At 45.4% G+C, this 18,691-nt stretch overlaps 1 protein-coding gene and 1 long non-coding RNA gene across 3 annotated transcripts in view; one reads left to right on the top strand and one right to left on the bottom strand.

Moving 5' to 3' along the window:
• Bcl2 (BCL2, apoptosis regulator) overlaps positions 1-18,691 on the bottom strand; it is a 164,496-nt gene extending 145,805 nt beyond the window's left edge. The window contains exon 1 of one of the 2 annotated variants that reach the window (XR_015635078.1): positions 16,173-18,691. Coding sequence is in view for 1 of the 2 variants with exons in the window: in NM_016993.2 (NP_058689.2) it covers positions 16,703-17,278 (576 nt within the window). In the remaining variant the exon portion in view is untranslated. 2 annotated transcript variants of the gene reach the window in all.
• LOC148001557 (uncharacterized) lies at positions 5,816-12,036 on the top strand. The gene is made up of 3 exons (XR_015635844.1): positions 5,816-8,171; positions 8,601-8,742; positions 8,792-12,036. It is a non-coding gene; the product is annotated as an uncharacterized LOC148001557 (long non-coding RNA).

The raw sequence follows: 18,691 nt of genomic DNA on the forward strand, positions 1-18,691 counted from the left end.
TTCCTCTTTCTGCTCCACTTCCTGTCATGAGACGAACGGCTTCTCTCTTCTGCTGCCGAGACACACAACATCACCACAGCCCAGAACCAGCAGGGTTAAGAACAATGAGCTAAGCTCTCTGAACCTGGCAATTAAAGCTACTCTTGCCTCATTTAATTGTTTTTGTTAGTGACACAGCAAGACCAACACCATCGATTCTAGAACAATCGTTTTAATAATATTTAGACATCTCTTATTCAACTTGGATTTAATACATTTGCTGTCTTGATTGGCTGATGGAAAGAAATCAATACACTTGGGAAAAAATTCCTTTTAAGTGCAAATAGACTAAATTGTTATTCTGCTTTGAAAAGGCAGAAGCAACATACGTTGAGTATAGAAAGATAAACAGTGTGATTCCATGCCACACAGTAGGTGGAATAGTCAAGTTTACAGAAGGAAACAGAAAACAGAGGTGTTTCCTCAGAGAAGGGAAAAAATTCAGTTATTATTTCATGGGAGGAGAGTTTCATTGGCGATCATGTAAGTAGTGATGGAAAATGGTGGCAACCGTACAGTACTAAACAAAATTGTTAAAATGACATGGGGATGTAGCTCGGTGGTGGTTTGGCCTTGTTGGAAGAACTGTGTCACTGATGGACTTGAGGTTTCAAAAGCCCAAGCTGGGCCCAGTGGCGCTTGCACTTTCTTTCCCTCTCCCTCTCCCTGTCCCTCTCCCTGTCCCTCTCCCTGTCCCATGTCCCTGTCCCTCTCCCTCTCCATCTCCCTCTCAAAACTCAAAACTCAAGAGTCAATTAAAGAATCACATGTATTAAATTTTTTTAGTAAAGCATAGATAAATACAAAATTAAGTGTTCCCCCCCCCTAGTAAAACTAATGTTAACTTTTAAGAGCAGAACAGCATAGAATTTCATAAGACACCAAAAAAAAAAAAAAAAAAAGGAAGAGAAATTGTTATTTAGGTCCAGGGAAAATAATAACCTTTCATTAGGCAAGATAGAGTTCAACACGAGGCCCCTCAAATGCCCAACCTCTGTGGTGTGACTGAACTGTTTATTCTTGTTTAATTTATAAGGAATAACCCAACAATGTAGTACTGAAAAGGCCACTGTATCTCTTCTCAAACCCTTACTGTCCCAGTGTATTCCCACCATCAGTACCTCATGTCTTTTAGAGGAGGCTACACTTAAGGTTTTACAGACCCTCCTGTCTTCACCTCTTTGGTACCAGGGTTAATGGCATGATTTACCACACTTAGCTAAAAGTCATATTTGGTTTCTTTTTGTGGTCCTTGGTATTGAACCAGAGGCTTCAAGAACACTAAAGTGTCTTAGTTACTTTTCTTTTGTTGTGAAGAGACACCACGACCACAGCAACTCTTTTAAAAGAAACAATCTATTTGGGCATTTGCTTTCAGTTCTAGGTTAATTCATCATCATGGCAAAGAGTGTAGCAACAGGCAGACATGTATGATGCTGGAGCAGTAGCTGAGCTTGCATCCCAGTCCATGGGCAGAGAGAGATGAGAGGGGGTTGAGGGGAGGAAGGGGAAAGAGAAGGAGAGGGAGAGGGAGAGGGAGAGGGAGAGGGAGAGGGAGAGAGAGAGGGAGAGGGAGAGGGAGAGGGAGAGAGAGAGAGAGAGAGAGAGAGAGAGAGAGAGAAGAAAAGAGACAGGTGTGGTAGTCCACACCTTTAATCCTAGTATGTGGTGGGTAGAGGCAGGAAGGTCTCTGGCTTTGAGGCCAGCCTGGTCTCCATGACAAGTTCCACACTGGTCAGAGATACATATCTTGGCTCAAACAAAACAAACAATAACAAAGGAGCAGGAAGAATTTTCTCACTATTCAGAGTTTAGTGTCTAGATTTCGTTGAAGAAAGACATTTCCTGGCCTACACCGGACCTCCCTCATCCCCATAATTCACCACACAGCGTGCACCCTTTCCCAGAGTTAGTATGGAAGCACTGTGTGTTCTGGGACTCAGGCATGAAAACCTCCTCTTGGCTGAGGGTAGGTTTGTTTCTGAGTAGAAGAAAATTTACAGCTAACTTTAAAAAGAGAAACATCATCCTCTTGTAAATGTGAGCAACATGTCATTCCACCGCTGGACTCTGGAAAAAACACACACAAAGGTCTTGCCTAAAAAAAGAACAGCCGGGGAGTCAGGAGGACGGTGGACTTGAAGCCACAGGCCTTCCCACCTTTTTATTAAAGGCATTAGGCAGGCTACCATTTGCTGGTGAAGTCACTGCCTGGGCGGAGGACAGCATGGGGGTTGTTATTCCGAATACGCTGAGCCCTGAAGAGCACAGCACTCAGGTGTCTGGCCCTGGACAAAGTGGTGACGGCCTACTTTTCCAAAAGCTGCACAGATCCCGGAGCCAGAGAAGGAGGAAAAGACTCCTTTAAAAGTTTCATTTTTCTCTTAGCTGTGAAAGACCGTTTGGACCCCATAAAGTGAGAAAGATTTCATCTCCTTGTTACTGAAATGCAGACGACTAAGTGGCTTCTTAAAGAAAACAAAACAAAAACAAAAACTTCACATGTGTCAATTTGTCATTCTTAACGGGTCTATGTTTACAGATGGTTGTGAGCCACCATGCGTTGCTGGGGATTGAACTCAGGACCTCTGGAAGAGCAGCCAGTGCTCTTAACCGCTGAGCCATCTCTCCAGCCCCTGGGTCTATGTTTAAATGCTTCCATTTTTCTTTAAGTTCCAGAGGACATTCCTTAGCAGTGGGGCTGCCTGGATGTAAGGACTGGTCCTGCCTCTCAGTGGGAGAAGTCACTGTGGGGTTTCCCAGTCTATAATGCTTCTTCCCACTCTTAGGAGGTTACTAAGGTTAAAAGTAGGGTCTGGAGGGGCTGGGGATTTAGCTCAGTGGTAGAGCGCTTGCCTAGGAAGCGCAAGGCCCTGGGTTCGGTCCCCAGCTGGGGGGGGGTAGGGTCTGGGACTTATGGGGGTTCAGTGAGGGCTTGTTTCCTTCCTTATTCTTAATGCCCAGACCAATAGCCAGCCCTAAAATAAATAAAACAGGGGTGAGACAGACCAACCGGAGGATGGAGAGATGCTTCAGGCACGTAGTCCAAAAATAGTAGCTCTCTTTAATTAATGTTGTTGCATAGTAAGTGACTTCAAACTGATGGTAAATTTAAGGGTAGAGCGCTAAGTTTGAGGTGGTTTATGAACGAAGGCCTTTGTCCTTTGCTGTGTGAACTGCAATGACGTTCCAGGACACACAAGTGCCCCTTGCCTCGTGCATACGGGTTTCACGCACCCTTCCTTAGTTGGCGGCTCTCCTGTTACTCCGCTAATTACCCATGAACAGCCCCGACTTCTCCACACTGGCGCATTCAAGAGCTGTAGCAGAAAGAACTATTGAACTTCATGCTTTCTGTCTCAGCTCTCGTCTCCTAGAATAGCACTCGGTACACAATCTACTTTGCTTCGTTTTTGTTTGAGACCAGGTCTCACCATGTGACTCTGACTGTCCTGGACATGCTATGTAGACCAGGCTGGCCTCAAATCAAAAGACACCTGCCTGCCTCCACTTTTCTTAAATACTGGGATTAAAGGTTTGCACAAGCAGTCCAGGCTGACCTTGAACTAGCCGTAATCCTCCAGCCTCAGCCTTGAGTGCTGGATCAATGACTTACCACACCCAACAGTAAGAATTTTTTGAGATATTCTGCACGAGTCTCACACGGCTGAGCAAACACCGGCCTCACAATGATCTCATAAATGCTTTGTTGAATGGGAAAAGTAGTCTCAGGGCCCTTTAGCACTTCGGTGCTATCCTAAAGATGAAAGCTCTACTATTCTTTTTAATTTAATGAATGCATGCCCATTGTTTTATTGCTTACCTAGAGAAGAGTCCATATTTAAATGCAAATAAAAACCACAGTTACTGGTTAAGTAGTGACAACCAAGAGCCACCATCTGTGGTTATTGTCACCACCCCACCCTGCCCCCTCTCAGCAAATTATCTCATGTAATATAGAAGTCTCCAGTTAGCCCTTTAGGACTGTTCTTTTAGAGCCAAAACCACCTGACAGGCTCATAAGTCCCCACAGGGTCCTGAGCTAATGTATGGGTATCAGCAGCATTCTATTTGTGTGTGTGTGTGTGTGTGTGTGTGTGTGTGTGTGTGTATGTGTGTGTGTATTGGCCTTGAATCAATCCCAGGTTAGGCACACATTCTATCATTAAGCCACATTTTAATTTTTGTGATTGATTGATTTTGCCTTAGAAAGCAGTAGAGGATACATATTTCCAAAATTAAATAGGGTTGATCAAATTCCTATCAAGTAATCTGGTGTCTTAGGACAGTGGCTCTTAACTTTCCTAACACTGCAGCCCTTTAATACAGTTTCGCATGTTGTGATGACTCACCAACCATAAAATTATTTTCGCTGCTACTTCATAACTATAATTTTACCACTGATATGAATCATAATGTAGATATCTGTTTTCCAACAGTCTTAGGCTACTCCTGTGAGATGGTCCTAAAGGAGTCGCAACCCATGGGTTGAGAACCTGGGTCTTCAGAAACCATTCCAGGAAGGCGAGTGATCTACCAGGTGCCAGGAGCACCTCCCAAGCTTCCCGGGTCTAGAGCACTGCTGGCAAGTCTCCCCCTTGGAGATACGCAGAAGTGTGGGCTGGAAACCGCAGGGAAGGTGGTGAGTACCTGCCTGTCTTAGGGCCCAACACGGGGGAACCACAGAATCGTTTTGTCCTTTGTTTTCGCATATGAGAAAATTCTGTGACAGCTGCCTTCCATGACTGAATTCTCCTCGAAGATGTGCCGGTGAGCTGATCTTTCAAAAGGGGGTTGTTCCACCGTGGATACTAGCCATGGGAGGCCCGTGACCACACACTGCTGGTCGAAGGAATATGAGATGAGGTGAGACTCACAAAGAACTAAAACAACAGCCACAGTTAGGAAAAATATGTAGGCGAGGAGCTCACTGTAGCTTTAAAAGAAAATGGGTGGTACCTGAAGTACTCAGTCCATCATCATGTCTTCTTTAATAATCTCTGCATCCTATCCCTGCATCCTCACTGCTGTTCCCGAGGCCAGGCACAGGGCCTCTCACTGTCCCCTCATACCTTCCCAGTCCCAACGCCATCAACGGTGTGAGGGGCTCGGATCGGCTTGTGTCGAAAGAGCCCTTGTAGGCAGCGAGTCTCTAGCATCCTCTCTCTGATACAGATGTCCTGTGATCTCTGTGCCACTCAGGCTGGCCTCCTTAGTCCCTACAACCTGTGTCAGCTGATCCCACATTTCCCCCTGCATTAGGCTAACTCTGCCCCTCCTGCAGGCTTCAGTCTACTCCCTGGGGTACGTCCCTGACCTCACAAATGCCTCTGCTACGGTAGCATTCTTCTCCCACAGCATGGGAGATGCTTGTCAGTGCTGGCTGATTCTGAATCCCCTACACCTCCGGGACTGAAAATCAGAAGACCATCTTGCTCCAGGACCTGGCCTATATACAAACATTATCATCTGAATATGAAATGTCCTCCAACAGGCCCATATTTATTTTATTTATGGGCATGAATGTTTTTCTTAGAAGTATGTCTGTGAACCACTTTCACGGCCGGTGTTACATGAAGCCTCACCCTGACACTCCGATCTGCCAAGAAGAGCATCCATCATAAACTCTACACCATGATGCTCTGACCAAGCACTGGCCCACATAACCACAACTGAACCCTCTAAAACCATGAGCCCACCAAACCTTCCTCCTTGTGTACTTTCTGGAAGGTACGAGAGTTGACATTATATAAACATCATTAGTTCACTATGGTGTAAAAAGTCATCTACATTAATAGTTGATTTATTGTTCTATGTTCAGTAAATGATGGCCAATTTAAAAAAAAATTGTTCACTTAATACCAAATGCAATAAACATCTGAGTTGGTGCTTAGTAAAGACAACTAAGGCAGCCCTTTCCAACAGTTTCCTGTGCCAAACAGGTAGAGGTTTCAAGGCAAAGTCAAACATCCCCACTCACATTATACCTCCCCTCAATTTCCATGTGTTTAAAGCACTAATTTACTCTTTGGCCATGCCCTTGAAATATTTCTTACACAAGGCATTTTCAGATTCCAATGACATGGATTTTCATCAGTTAATTTTTAATCAAGCCAAATATTAAAGGCTCACATTAACCAGATAAAGCTACTGATTTGCAGTGACAGCTTGTGTTATTCTCACGCACAGGCCAACCATGAAATAGAAAACTAATAACCCTTAACTGTATTCTCAAAGTATCATTTATGGGAAAGAAAACTACATTCAAAGACAACTTGTGCAATGGCTGTCATTGCTTCCCCTGTGCTGCAAGCTGTTGCAAAGCAGGCGAGCTCATTTTCTCACGATGTGGGCAAGCGTAAGATGCCTCTGTCAGTGGATGTACTCATTAAGAAGGAATCTGGCAGTTGGACAGGGGACAGATAGTTTGGAGACCAGGCCAATTATCTGGGTGTCCTTTATAATTTGAAGTCTCTGAATTCACTCAAAGATAAGCCACTTGAAGAGGGGCTGGCAATGGGAAAGAGGCACAGATGGCCATAGAAGAAGAGAGGGAGGAAGGGGGAGGGGAATCAGAAGAGAATTTGTTTGTGGTTTCATTCATGGGGACAAATCTGCAAGTTGACACATCCATCTTTTTAAAAGCCCCCAGAGAAGTATAGTCAACCTTCATTACAAGTAAACACATCCTACGATCTTCCTCAAACAGATGACACATGATGAGCAGCGAGGCTTTAAAGCTGCTTTATGCCAAAAGATGAGGCTTCTCAAAACACAAATTCCTCCAGTTCTCATAACCATAGATAGGCCGGGAGTTTGGCTACAACCAGAACAGACCAAAGGTAGCCAAAGCTACTGTGCCAATGATCCCGTTACTGGTGACTGCCCTGTGCTCTTCTTATTGGTCAGGATCTTTAGAAATGAACTCTTAAGTTTTCTAAACTTTGGGAATGCTGACCTGAACTGACTTCCAGCTTCAATGGGCTGCCTGATTGTATCATTTATCTTCATGACTTGGGTGCAATTCTCGCACTGTTTCAGTTAGTGCACTAATCAGAGCTCAAATTCACCTTGCTCCCTCCTCGGGAGCCTTGCACGAGCCTTGCTTTCTTTAATAAGGTGATGAAAATCTCGGACAGCAAGGCAGACCCAGTTTGTGTTATATCTGAAACCGAAGGAGGGTGGAAAGCAAGTACTACGTATGTGCATAACACCTTTGTATAAACAGATAGAACCCGATGTTGGCACAGAGAGGGTAATATCCGAGGAAAGCTTAGTGCAAAGCAGAATCCAGATCTGTCTTTATATTCTGCCTCCTCAATTCAAAGAAAAAGATATAAGGAAATTATAGGTATGTTTTCTTCCTTTGTTTTTAATAAATATTAATTAAGAAGGATGTGACAGTTGGGCACAGATCACTCATTAAGAGACTAAGACAAGCCTGGCCAGTTAGGATGAGCTAAACTCCTGGACTGGTTCACTAGAGTCACTTCATTAATTCACTCTTTTCATAAGTTTACTGTTTATTATAAAATACTTAGGCTCATGGATGCAAGATTCCATCTCAAATTCAATGGGATAAATGAGTTCACAGGGAAGTTGCAGAGACACCCAAAGTCCCTTGAATTTAGATCACAAATGGAGGGCCTTAGCAGCTAGCAGGACACTACTAGTTCAGCTCAAGTTAAATTACTGTTTAGGAGTGGGAAGACAGGCTCAGAAAAGCAAATTTTGGGGCCGACCCTGAAATCCAATCCAAAGACTGGGGAAAGGCAGCCCTGAACAGCAGCGAATATGGTGGACTCAGCAGCAGTGCTTGGGACAGCTGTGGGGAATGAGAGGAGCAGAGGGCTGCTGTAAGCCCTCATAGCTTAGGCACAAAGGCAGTTCACTTTCCACCCTGTTTCCCCTTGAATGTCTGATGTCTAGCTTTCACTGCTTCCTTGACTCCTCTACTTGGACAGTCTCATAAGTGCCAAGGTGAGCTACTTTAAAGTTAGACTCATTACATTTACCCATCATGCAACGTGGCAAGTGGTTCTTCCCTTCTCTGGAAGACAGTGTCTGCCCTTCCCTGGAAGACAGTGTCTGCCCTTCCCTGGAAGACAGTGTCTACCCTTCCCTGGAAGACAGTGTCACCCTTCCCTGGACGACAGTGTCTGCCCTTCCCTGGAAGACAGTGTCTGCCCTTCCCTGGAAGACAGTGTCTGCCCTTCCCTGGAAGACAGTGTCTGCCCTTCCCTGGAAGACAGTGTCACCCTTCCCTGGAAGACAGTGTCTGCCCTTCCCTGGAAGACAGTGTCTGCCCTTCCCTGGAAGACAGTGTCACCCTTCCCTGGACGACAGTGTCTGCCCTTCCCTGGAAGACAGTGTCTGCCCTTCCCTGGAAGACAGTGTCTGCCCTTCCCTGGAAGACAGTGTCTGCCCTTCCCTGGAAGACAGTGTCTACCCTTCCCTGGAAGACAGTGTCTGCCCTTCCCTGGAAGACAGTGTCTGCCCTTCCCTGGAAGACAGTGTCTACCCTTCCCTGGAAGACAGTGTCACCCTTCCCTGGACGACAGTGTCTGCCCTTCCCTGGAAGACAGTGTCTGCCCTTCCCTGGAAGACAGTGTCTGCCCTTCCCTGGAAGACAGTGTCTACCCTTCCCTGGACGACAGTGTCTGCCCTTCCCTGGAAGACAGTGTCACCCTTCCCTGGACGACAGTGTCTACCCTTCCCTGGAAGACAGTGTCTACCCTTCCCTGGAAGACAGTGTCTACCCTTCCCTGGAAGACAGTGTCTACCCTTCCCTGGAAGACAGTGTCTACCCTTCCCTGGAAGACAGTGTCTACCCTTCCCTGGAAGACAGTGTCTTTTTTTCCCCCAGCCAGCTGGTATTTACCTCGAGTCCTCTGATTCTTTCTGTCCCTTATTCTTCATGCAATCCAAATCTTTTGTTATTACATCTACCCAGCCTTTTCTATTCCCCCTCCCCATGAATGTACTTTACCTTCCCACCTAGAACCAAGCATCATCAGTCTTTCTCTAACAAATGTTCCCTTCTCTGTCACAGGATCCTTTGAACATCTATCAAGGTATATGCACGTGTGACGGCTAGTCCCACTTGTCAACTTGATTACAGTGGCAATGAACTGCAATCCAGAAATAGAGGGCACAGCTGTGATTCAGACGTTGAGGCTGGAAGATACAGATTTTTGGTCCAGATCTTGAGGAATAGTGGCCAAGAAAACCTTAGGCTCAAGCAAGGTGGTACACACCTTTAATCTGGACTATACCTTCTCCTGGAGCCCACATAAAGACAATGGAAGAAGGGAGGCTCACTCTTCTTCATCTGCTTGCACTTACTTGCCAGCACATCTGTTGGAACCTGCCTCTCCTGGATTCCAGCTTATACAGAAGAGCAGCCGAAGCACCTAGGCCTTGTAGGACTGAGTCTCAGATTTCCCATTCACAGCTGCCCACTGTTGTGTTAGTTAGACTGCAGAGTGTAAGTCATTCCCGTAATTTCCCTTAGTAAGTTCTGTGACTCTAGAGACCCCTGACTAATACAACGTCTCCCTCAGTTTAGGACCAAAGACTACATTCTCAGATTAGGTTATTCCCAGAATGGTCTTGCTGCCCTAATCAAGCCACAATTCAATACACAATTCACACATCCTTGCCTGCTTGGTAGCTCTGGCTCCACTGCCTTAAATACTCCCTCCCCACATCTCTGTTCTCCAACATTTGTTTCAAAACTGTCTCCCAGTGGAACTCTTACCAGAGCAGCTCTCTGTCAGTTCAAAACAGTAAGAGCCTGGCTACTGACAGATTTGTCCCAGTCCAAATGTCTGTTCTTTTAAAAATCTTATTTAACCAAAACACCTAGCACTGAGCTTTCCGTATGTAGGTTTCTAATAAATGGTTTCCTCTACAGAAAAAAAAAAGTTAGTGTGTATGTTTCCCTAAATAACAAGATCCTTTGAACCCATCCATGCCAGTCATTGTTCTAGATCCTGGGAACTTGAGGTTACAGTTCATGGGCAGCTACTCGTCTTTCTTAATGCTTCCTTAGATAATCTTACTCTTGTGCTACCATTTCCATGTTTAGTAGGTGGCTCTGCCTCGATATACTCATAATTTTGTTGTAAAACACTTTCAGACCTCTGTTTTCAGGGTGGGGGGAGACACTGGCAAGAATCCAAAGAGGAAGTGGCTGAGTGATAGCCCTGGAGCTGTAAGCGTCGAGGTGCTAGGGCTGCCAGCCTGCATGGAACTGTTTCTTCCCACCCAAGAGGCGAATCAAGATGCCCAGCTGATGACATGACCCAGGTTGACTTTGTTTCCACTCTGTCCTAACTGTATGGATATGTACTATACACCAGACAAGCACCAAATTAAGAAGCCTAAGCATTTGTACTCCCATCTTCCTTTGGAAATTTCAGATGCAGCTGAGAGGGGAAGGGTTGGCTGCGATGTAACTTCAGACTTAACATAGAAATAAAATTCCTCATTCTGCAAAGCTGAAGTCTTAGCTATTTACTATGGAGATCTGGAAAGAGACAGCAAAACCTACCCTGCAACTCGAAGCCCTTGTTTGGGGCCCTACATATAAACATCTGTAAATGACCCATTAGTCTTTTACAGCTTACTTGTCTTTTTGATAGGTTAAAATGGAGAAACAGAGCAATCGGAACTGCCACAAGAAAAGACATATTGGTCTTAATGGAAAAAACGATCTCCCTTGAAAAACTGAAGTTTCTCTTGACACAGTGGGCTCTCCATTTGTTTTCAGGAGATGAAATAAAGAACAGACCAGAGCTGGTCATAAGCTTCTGAGTCATGATGCTGAAATCCCAGAGAGCAGATTATTAATAAAAAGAGAATACTTTCCAGCCCCCAAATCCTGAATGAAAATAAAACCCCTAAATCTTGAAGAAAAATCAAACAACTGGACAGAAATGTAAGGTTGCCTAATGTTTGCTGTTGACGTCCATGTTCGCAGGTGACATGTGTAAAAGAGGGTGTGTTCAGATCCATGGTTAGTCTGCATCACCCAAGGAAACTACGCAAGATGCAATCCAGAGTGGCTACACCAGTTTGTTATCAAGATCTCCTTTCCAGCATGTTGAGTTGATGGGTGGGGTTGGGGGAAGATGTCTTTACAATAGGCTATCTTAGTTACCTTCGTCCAGGCCATCTGCCTGCTGGAATCACCCACTGCAGGGATCCTCACAAGAAAAAGACTATGCCGGCTGCTATTCTGCTCTGCTTGTGTTGGAATTCATGATTTCTGGAGGCAAGGGGCAGTACCTGCCAACAGAAATTTCACCTGCCTTTCTGCTTGTGGCAAGATCAGAGTCCGGCGAGCTATACTGTGGCTTCAGTAAAACCTCACTACTTTCTACCTCCTGGAAGAATCTAGATGCAATGCCAAGCTCTCCAAGTGAATCCTACCCCTCAACTGTTGCATGGTGACAAGGAGCTAAGCCAGGGTGCCTATGAGAGAATCTAGAAAGCCTCAGGGAGAGAAACCATCATTAAAAGCATGGAACCCTCATGCTCACTGGAGGCCAGTGCTTGCACTACACAACTGGCTCCTAGCAAAGAGTCACCTGCAAGAAGACCTTGCTAGAAGGGAAAGAACTTATTCATTTTAAAACTGTCCCCATCTGCAGTTAAAGAAAAAGGCCCCCAGGTACCGTACCCCGCTGCCGAGGAACACAGTGAGAGTACAAATCCCCGTAAATTGTGAATCACATTTCAGAAGAGAAACATCTGATAACAGAAAAGTACCAGGACCGAAACCAAAGCAAAAGAGAAGCGTTTTCTTCCTCTCAAAGGTTGGGGGTGGGGTGGGGGGAGTCTCTTGTCTGGTTCAAAGCAGATGCGCATCTTTCTGTGTATAAGAAAGAATTATTTAAGACACTCCTTCAAGTTACCATGTCCTAATTAGTGCAAGCCTTGGTTGTCTTTCCCTTAAAACACTTTAATGAAATTCTTTTAAAACTGTAGATTAGAGTTTATTAAGTCTACTCTGTGTGAAAAGAGTGTTTAGTTGATTACTATGTAATTAGGGAACTCCCCCCACCTTTCAGTTCTGTTAATCCGATGTCTATGTTAAATAGTTATTTTTTAATTATTACCTGCATTTGGCCCCTTATTTAAATGAGCCCCAATGCACACATGAACAAGCATATGGCTAGAAATAACTTTAAGATCAAGGCTGAAGCACATGCAAAACAACAGACTTCTTGTGCTTTTCTTTCGGAGTCCAGGATCTCGCTCGCTGAGCTCCTGAGCGCCATACTAGGACACACAGAACCCTAGCCTGCGATTTATCCAGGTCTCGGGGAAGTTTTCCTTCCCATGACCCCAACCTAATCCATTGCCCGGCACGTGTGAAGCTTGCCATGTTGTTCTGCTAGAAACTCAGTCCTTGAATGATTAACCTGCCCAGACATTATGTATGTGTCTGAATTAAACTGAGGAGAGGGAAAGACGGACTTCATCGTAAGATGAACTCAGAGTGGTCTCTATGAAAGGTCACTGCCATCCCCGAGAAAGGTAATATCAGATTTCCTTAAAAAGGTTCAGTAGAACCTTTGACTCTCACATACAATAAACCTCTAGGAGGAAAAAAAAAACTTTGGTCTTGTACACAACAAAGGCAGTGTTGTTTTCTTGTACAAATGTACTCCTTTGCTAACCTGCTTGGAAGACACAGTAAGTGTCCTTGAAGCAAGTGCGATGGTGCGACACGAGGGGACTCCCCTACTGTAATGCTCTCAAGGACCCAGCCATGTTGCTGCTTGCATGAAGTTATCATCCATCCAAGATACAAAACAAGATGAAGACAAGGGGGCGGGGAACAAGGTTTTGGTTTGGTTTTCCCCCTTTGCAGATTTCTGTTATGTGGTAGGTATGTGTGGTCTAAGGTATTTAAACAATATGACATGTAGCAGCTCAATCAAGGGTTGTTAAAATCAGCAACCAGCTCTTTGTAGAAAGCACAAGTCAAAGGGACAGGACACACAAAAGACATTTTTTTAGAGGATGCTAAGTAGCAGCAAAAACTCCAACCCAGAAAGAGAACGGAGGGAACGCGACTCATGTGAAGTTCCAGAAAGACAGTCAACAGCACATGACTAAGAACTCGAAGACCAATAACATGACTCTTTCCATTAGAAAATAAATTATTGAAAGTGGTCATGGGATTCCTAGCAGACAGAGATAGACATTTTCCCAAGGAAAGTTCATCAGGGACTGTATTATTTAAGACTGGGTCATCATAATGCTATTTTTAATACTATCAGTTTGCTGCCAAAATTAACCATGGCGGCTGATACTGGCCACTGGAGAAATGGTGCTCTTTCCTGTAGTTCACGCACGGATATGAGAGTGGTAATTTGAACTGGATCCAGAGGGGGAAAGTACTTGCTGGCTAACTACCTAAAACAGAGGGGACTGACCTCTACTGCGTACAGAGATAGGAGTTTCCCTTTAGCTGAGGAGGAGAACCTATTACACTTTAATGGTGCTCGTAATGCCAACGCAAACTCCGTAACCACCACGAGAAGCACTCCCAAGAGGAGTACGACTGGGCTTATTTAACTTCTCTCTTGCCTTCATTCTCTACTCCTTTTGGGGGTTCAGACTGCTGTAGTGGACACCTGAGAAACAGAATTCCAGGTATCATTCTGGCTCTGGAACCCACCAAAAGGGGTCAACAGAATCCATGGCAGCATTGACCCTTCAAAAACAAAACAGAACCAGCCAGCAACAGGAAACCACCCATAGCCAGAAAGGATCAAGTGGCAGTCAGCACCTCAGACTTCACTGTACAAAGAAACCAAGATTGTGACCCAATGGTACTGGAGTGAAGACTGGGATTCTCTGCCCAAGGAGGTCCCGGTAACACCCATGCTGGTGGTCTGTAAGACCTCAGACATTTTCTAGATTGCTGTTGTCACCCTGCTCTCTCCTTCTTGCCTTTCTCTAGACGTCACAAAGCCCTTATTCAGAAGTGGGGCCAAGCCATACTCTGCTTTAAACCCAATCGTTTCTTTATTCTTTATTTAATTTGCAGGTTCTGGGAGCCTCTGTCAGAAGTTGGTCCTTCCAAGGACCGTTTTCTCTGCAATGAAACATGGAACCCGCTGTCATCCCCAGTATTGGAGCACTCTGACTTGGAAGCAGAAAACAAAAGGTGACTTCAAGTGCATGTAAAGCTCCGAATGTTCCCTGTAGGTGTATCGTCAAGCTGCTCCACTAACCATGGGAAATGATGACCACCATTCCCATTATTACCTCGTGTCAAGAAAAGAAGCTATCAGCTGAAACATGACTATGCTTATTAAAATTTCACTGCAGCACGAAGCATGCTAGAGATAAAATCCTGACTAATGTAAAATTAAAGGGAAATCTACATGCCAAATGCCTAAAGCAAACATTTACATTAGCAAGACATTCGAAATCACAGACTGATATAGACCAATCACTAAGAATTCTCAAATACCCCCACTTTTATTCCAAAGTGTTAACATTTGATTCCATTTTCTGGTACATACTCTTGTCAATGTACTTTCTTTTCCTGCATAGTCACCCATTCATGTGTTGTTCTGAAAGCTATTAGACTTCATTTTTTTCCATCATCCATTTGTGGTTCTATATGACTTACGTTTACTATTAAGAGGCTTTGTCAAAAAAAAAAAAAACTTTTTTAGCATCTCTTCCAATATGCCATTGTGGTTTGGCTTCATAACATGAAGCCTATGCATTTATCAACTTCAGATACCTGTTGACCACAAAGATATGCCCTACGACCAAAACTTGATGATGAACACGGAAAAATGGGACGCTTCATTTAAAGAGAAAGCTCAGCTGTCTGGCACGTTAACTCACTGCACGTCGACACCAAGGGTCAGGTTGTATCTGAATTTCTATCAGAAACATACAATCCTGTTTCCCTCCTTTTTATTAACTTGATATCAACACCACACATTCACTGCTTTGGATTTCTTTCAAATAGAAAGAAACATTTATTTTTTAATAGAAATATGAAATAATAATCCTAGATCAATTTTACTTTGATTTTAAAATGATTCTGAAGTTCCCACCTCTTTGAATAGAGTGGCAAAAAAAAAAAAAAAACCTACTTAACTCAACATCTAACAAATTAGTTTCTGTCCTTCAGCCAAGTCTTCCAGCGCCACTAACAATCTGATCCTGTGGGATGTCAACAAACATGCAATTCACAAACAGCATGTGAATTTCAGGCACTTTAAACTCTGATATTTGAGTTAATTTTACTTTTAAACATTGAACAGTGCCACCAATATTTTGTCAACATTGGTCAAATAAGATCAGATGTTCATATCAATCATCTATTTTTCCTGGCTTTTTCCTTTTCGGGACCTATGAATATTAGCACATCTTGCAAACTGTAGTAAAAACATAATGTGCTTCTAGATATTTGGTTCACATTCAGCCAGTTATAGGCTTTTTGTCCCTGTAAGGTTCTAATTTTTTTTTTTTTTTTTACTTCTTCTCTTGATACTACCAAGGCAGGACTAAAATGAAAACCCTTTTCATTAATGCAAGTTCTTTTTTAAAAAGTCAGACAACAATTACTGCTTTCTCATAACTCAATTGTTTTAGGTCTAACAAGCCTTGAGTCTGCTCTCTGCCGGCGAAGAACCAGGAAAAAGCTTAAATCCTATGGTAAAATATGGAAGCTTGACCTCCCAAGATACCAGAAAACAATCACTCCACAGATGCTCATCAAAGTTACGGATACAAATCATTTTTTTTTTTTTTTGGTTCTTTTTTTCGGAGCTGGGGACCGAACCCAGGGCCTTGCGCTTCCTAGGTAAGCGCTCGATACAAATCATTTTAACTTGTCAGGGCTGGAGACCCCCCAGCTAAGTGGACTCCACCACTCCTTTCAGAGGCACCCTAGATATAAGTCCACTCAGTGGAGATCGCACAACTATGTAGACTATAGGTAGAGGTAAGTAAGAGACATTGAAGCAGATGCAAACTTCTAAATCCCTGCAGATTCACCGATGGACAAAGCACCCACGACCGTGCCCACTGGGGCTATGGCACAGACTGACTGGATTCCGCAAACATCCACGGATACTTAAGCTTACCTTTTTACAAGCTTAGCTATGATTTCCAGGAAAAGCAGCTGTATTGTTTTTCTTCGGGAAAATGTTCCCAAGTGAGTTAGAAAAGGTTTGCCTGCGTCCTCTGGTGGAGCCTGTTTGTCTAGTTGGACCTTTTTAAGTTTGTTAGTCCGCCAGAGGAACTAAAGGTGCACTGGTCAAGAGGGAGCACTGGAGGTCTGGTTCCTACACAGGACCCAAAACATCTGCAGCAAGCTACTTGGACTAAGTAACTCTGAGTCACTGGAGGGATACTACTTATCTCCCAATCCTACTGGATCAAAAATGCTGAACCTTTGCTCTCTCACAGCCAGTGGGCAGGAGTTAACACATGGTTGGCAAGGCGTGATCTACCCAGAGGAAGGGGGTGAGGGGTCAGGGGAGCAAAGCCACAAACTCGATTTTATTTCATCGGCTCGACGGCCCATTTTGACCCAGAATCCACTCACACCCCAACCTGAGCATCCCGGCCTTGAGATCAAAGCCCAGACTCATTCAACCAGACATGCACCTACCCAGCCTCCGTTATCCTGGATCCAGGTGTGCAGATGCCGGTTCAGGTACTCAGTCATCCACAGAGCGATGTTGTCCACCAGGGGTGACATCTCCCTGTTGACGCTCTCCACACACATGACCCCACCGAACTCAAAGAAGGCCACAATCCTCCCCCAGTTCACCCCATCCCTGAAGAGTTCCTCCACCACCGTGGCAAAGCGTCCCCTCGCGGTGAAGGGCGTCAGGTGCAGCTGACTGGACATCTCTGCAAAGTCGCGACGGTAGCGACGAGAGAAGTCATCCCCAGCCCGGCGGAGGGTCAGGTGGACCACAGGTGGCACAGGGCTGAGCGCAGGCCCAGCGGTGGCGACAAGGGGCCGTAGAGGCGACGTCCTGGCAGCCGTGTCTCGGTGCACAGCGGGCGTCCGGTTGCTCTCAGGCTGGAAGGAGAAGATGCCAGGGGTGGGGGCAGCCCTCAGGGGCGCGGAGTCTTCATCTCCAGTATCCCACTCGTAGCCCCTCTGTGACAGCTTATAATGGATGTACTTCATCACGATCTCCCGGTTATCATACCCTGTTCTCCCGGCTTGCGCCATCCTTCCGGGGAAAGAAGCTGCAGGTACCAATAGCACTTCGCGTCCCGGCTCCCGCCCCACGGCCCGAAAGAGAGAAAAAAGAAGTTATAATCCAGCGCTTTTATTGGATGTGCTTTGCATTCTTGGATGAAGGGGTGTCTTTAGTTATGACGAACACTTGATTCTGGTGTTTCCCCCTTGGCATGAGATGCAGGAAATTTTTATTCAAATTCCTTTCAGCTTTTTATTTCATGAGGCACATTATTTATTAAGCTTGGTTAATATCAATCTACTTCCTCCGCAATGCTGAAAGGTGAGGAGGCAGGACGATGTAAGCAGTTAAAATCAGGTGTGTTTTCCTTTATATATTTATTGTAAGAAAGGTATATCCGCTACAAGTTACACGTTAAAGAAAATGCATTAAATTGTCTGGGAATTAAATTTGCTCGAATGCACTTTAAGTAAAAAATATTTCAAACGCGTCCATTGAAAGTTACATCAAACCAAATTCCTGTGCAAAGAACTTACTGCATTTTCTGGGGACCGCATGATCTTCTGTCAAGTTTCCCCCCTTTTTTTGGTAAAACCCAAACAAATACAAATACACCATCGATCTTCAGAAGTCTCCTTGTATAAGCTTCTTTGAAACTTGCAATGAATCAGGAGTTGGGGTCTGGAGGATAGGTGAAGAAAAAAATCAGAATTGTGTCCTCACACTCCGGTTTCACTGAGAATGTCAATCCGTAGGAATCCCAACCAGAGATCTCAAGAGCACCGCAGCGGGGCAAAAAGGCAGCGGCGGCGGCGGCGGCGGCGGCAGCAGATGAATTACAATGTTCAGTATTTGCAGTATTTGCAGAAGTCCTGTGATTCTCCCCTCTTCTCGCCAATTTACACTCGCGCACACACACGCTGGAGCGCAGGCATGGATCGGTATCCACCAGACCGCTTCAGACCTCCAGGGGAGAGACACGCCAGGGGGACGATGGAGGAGCGGTGGCCGGGGAACGGGGACCAGAATCCTCTTCTGATTAAACTCCGAAGGGCCAATGCGTTTTCCGAAAGGGGAAAAAAAGCAGCTTGCTAAATGCAGGCAAGGACGCGCTGGGGCCGCCGGTGCCCAAGGAGCAGCCCGCGCACTGTGTGTGGTGCGCTGCGGGAGAAGGAGGTGGTGGGGGAGGGTTTGCCCCCCCTCTTTTTCCTAAAAAGGATGACTGCTACGAAGTTCCCCCCCCCCCGGCCCCCTCTTCCGCTGCACCCCACCGGCGCACCCCGCCTCCGGGCTGCGCACCCTTTCTCCTCCTCTGCTGCGGGCGGCGCTGGCGGCCGCCTCCTCGTGCTCGCGCCGCGCAGCCCGTTCCGTGGTGACGGCTGCGGCTGGGGAGGGCCCGGGCACCTCGGTGTTGGCGGCGGCGGCTCGGCGGGGACCTGGAC

The sequence above is a fragment of the Rattus norvegicus genome, chromosome 13, assembly GCF_021556685.1.
Source record: "Rattus norvegicus strain SHRSP/BbbUtx chromosome 13, alternate assembly SHRSP_T2T, whole genome shotgun sequence".
NCBI classification, from domain to species: domain Eukaryota; kingdom Metazoa; phylum Chordata; class Mammalia; order Rodentia; family Muridae; genus Rattus; species Rattus norvegicus.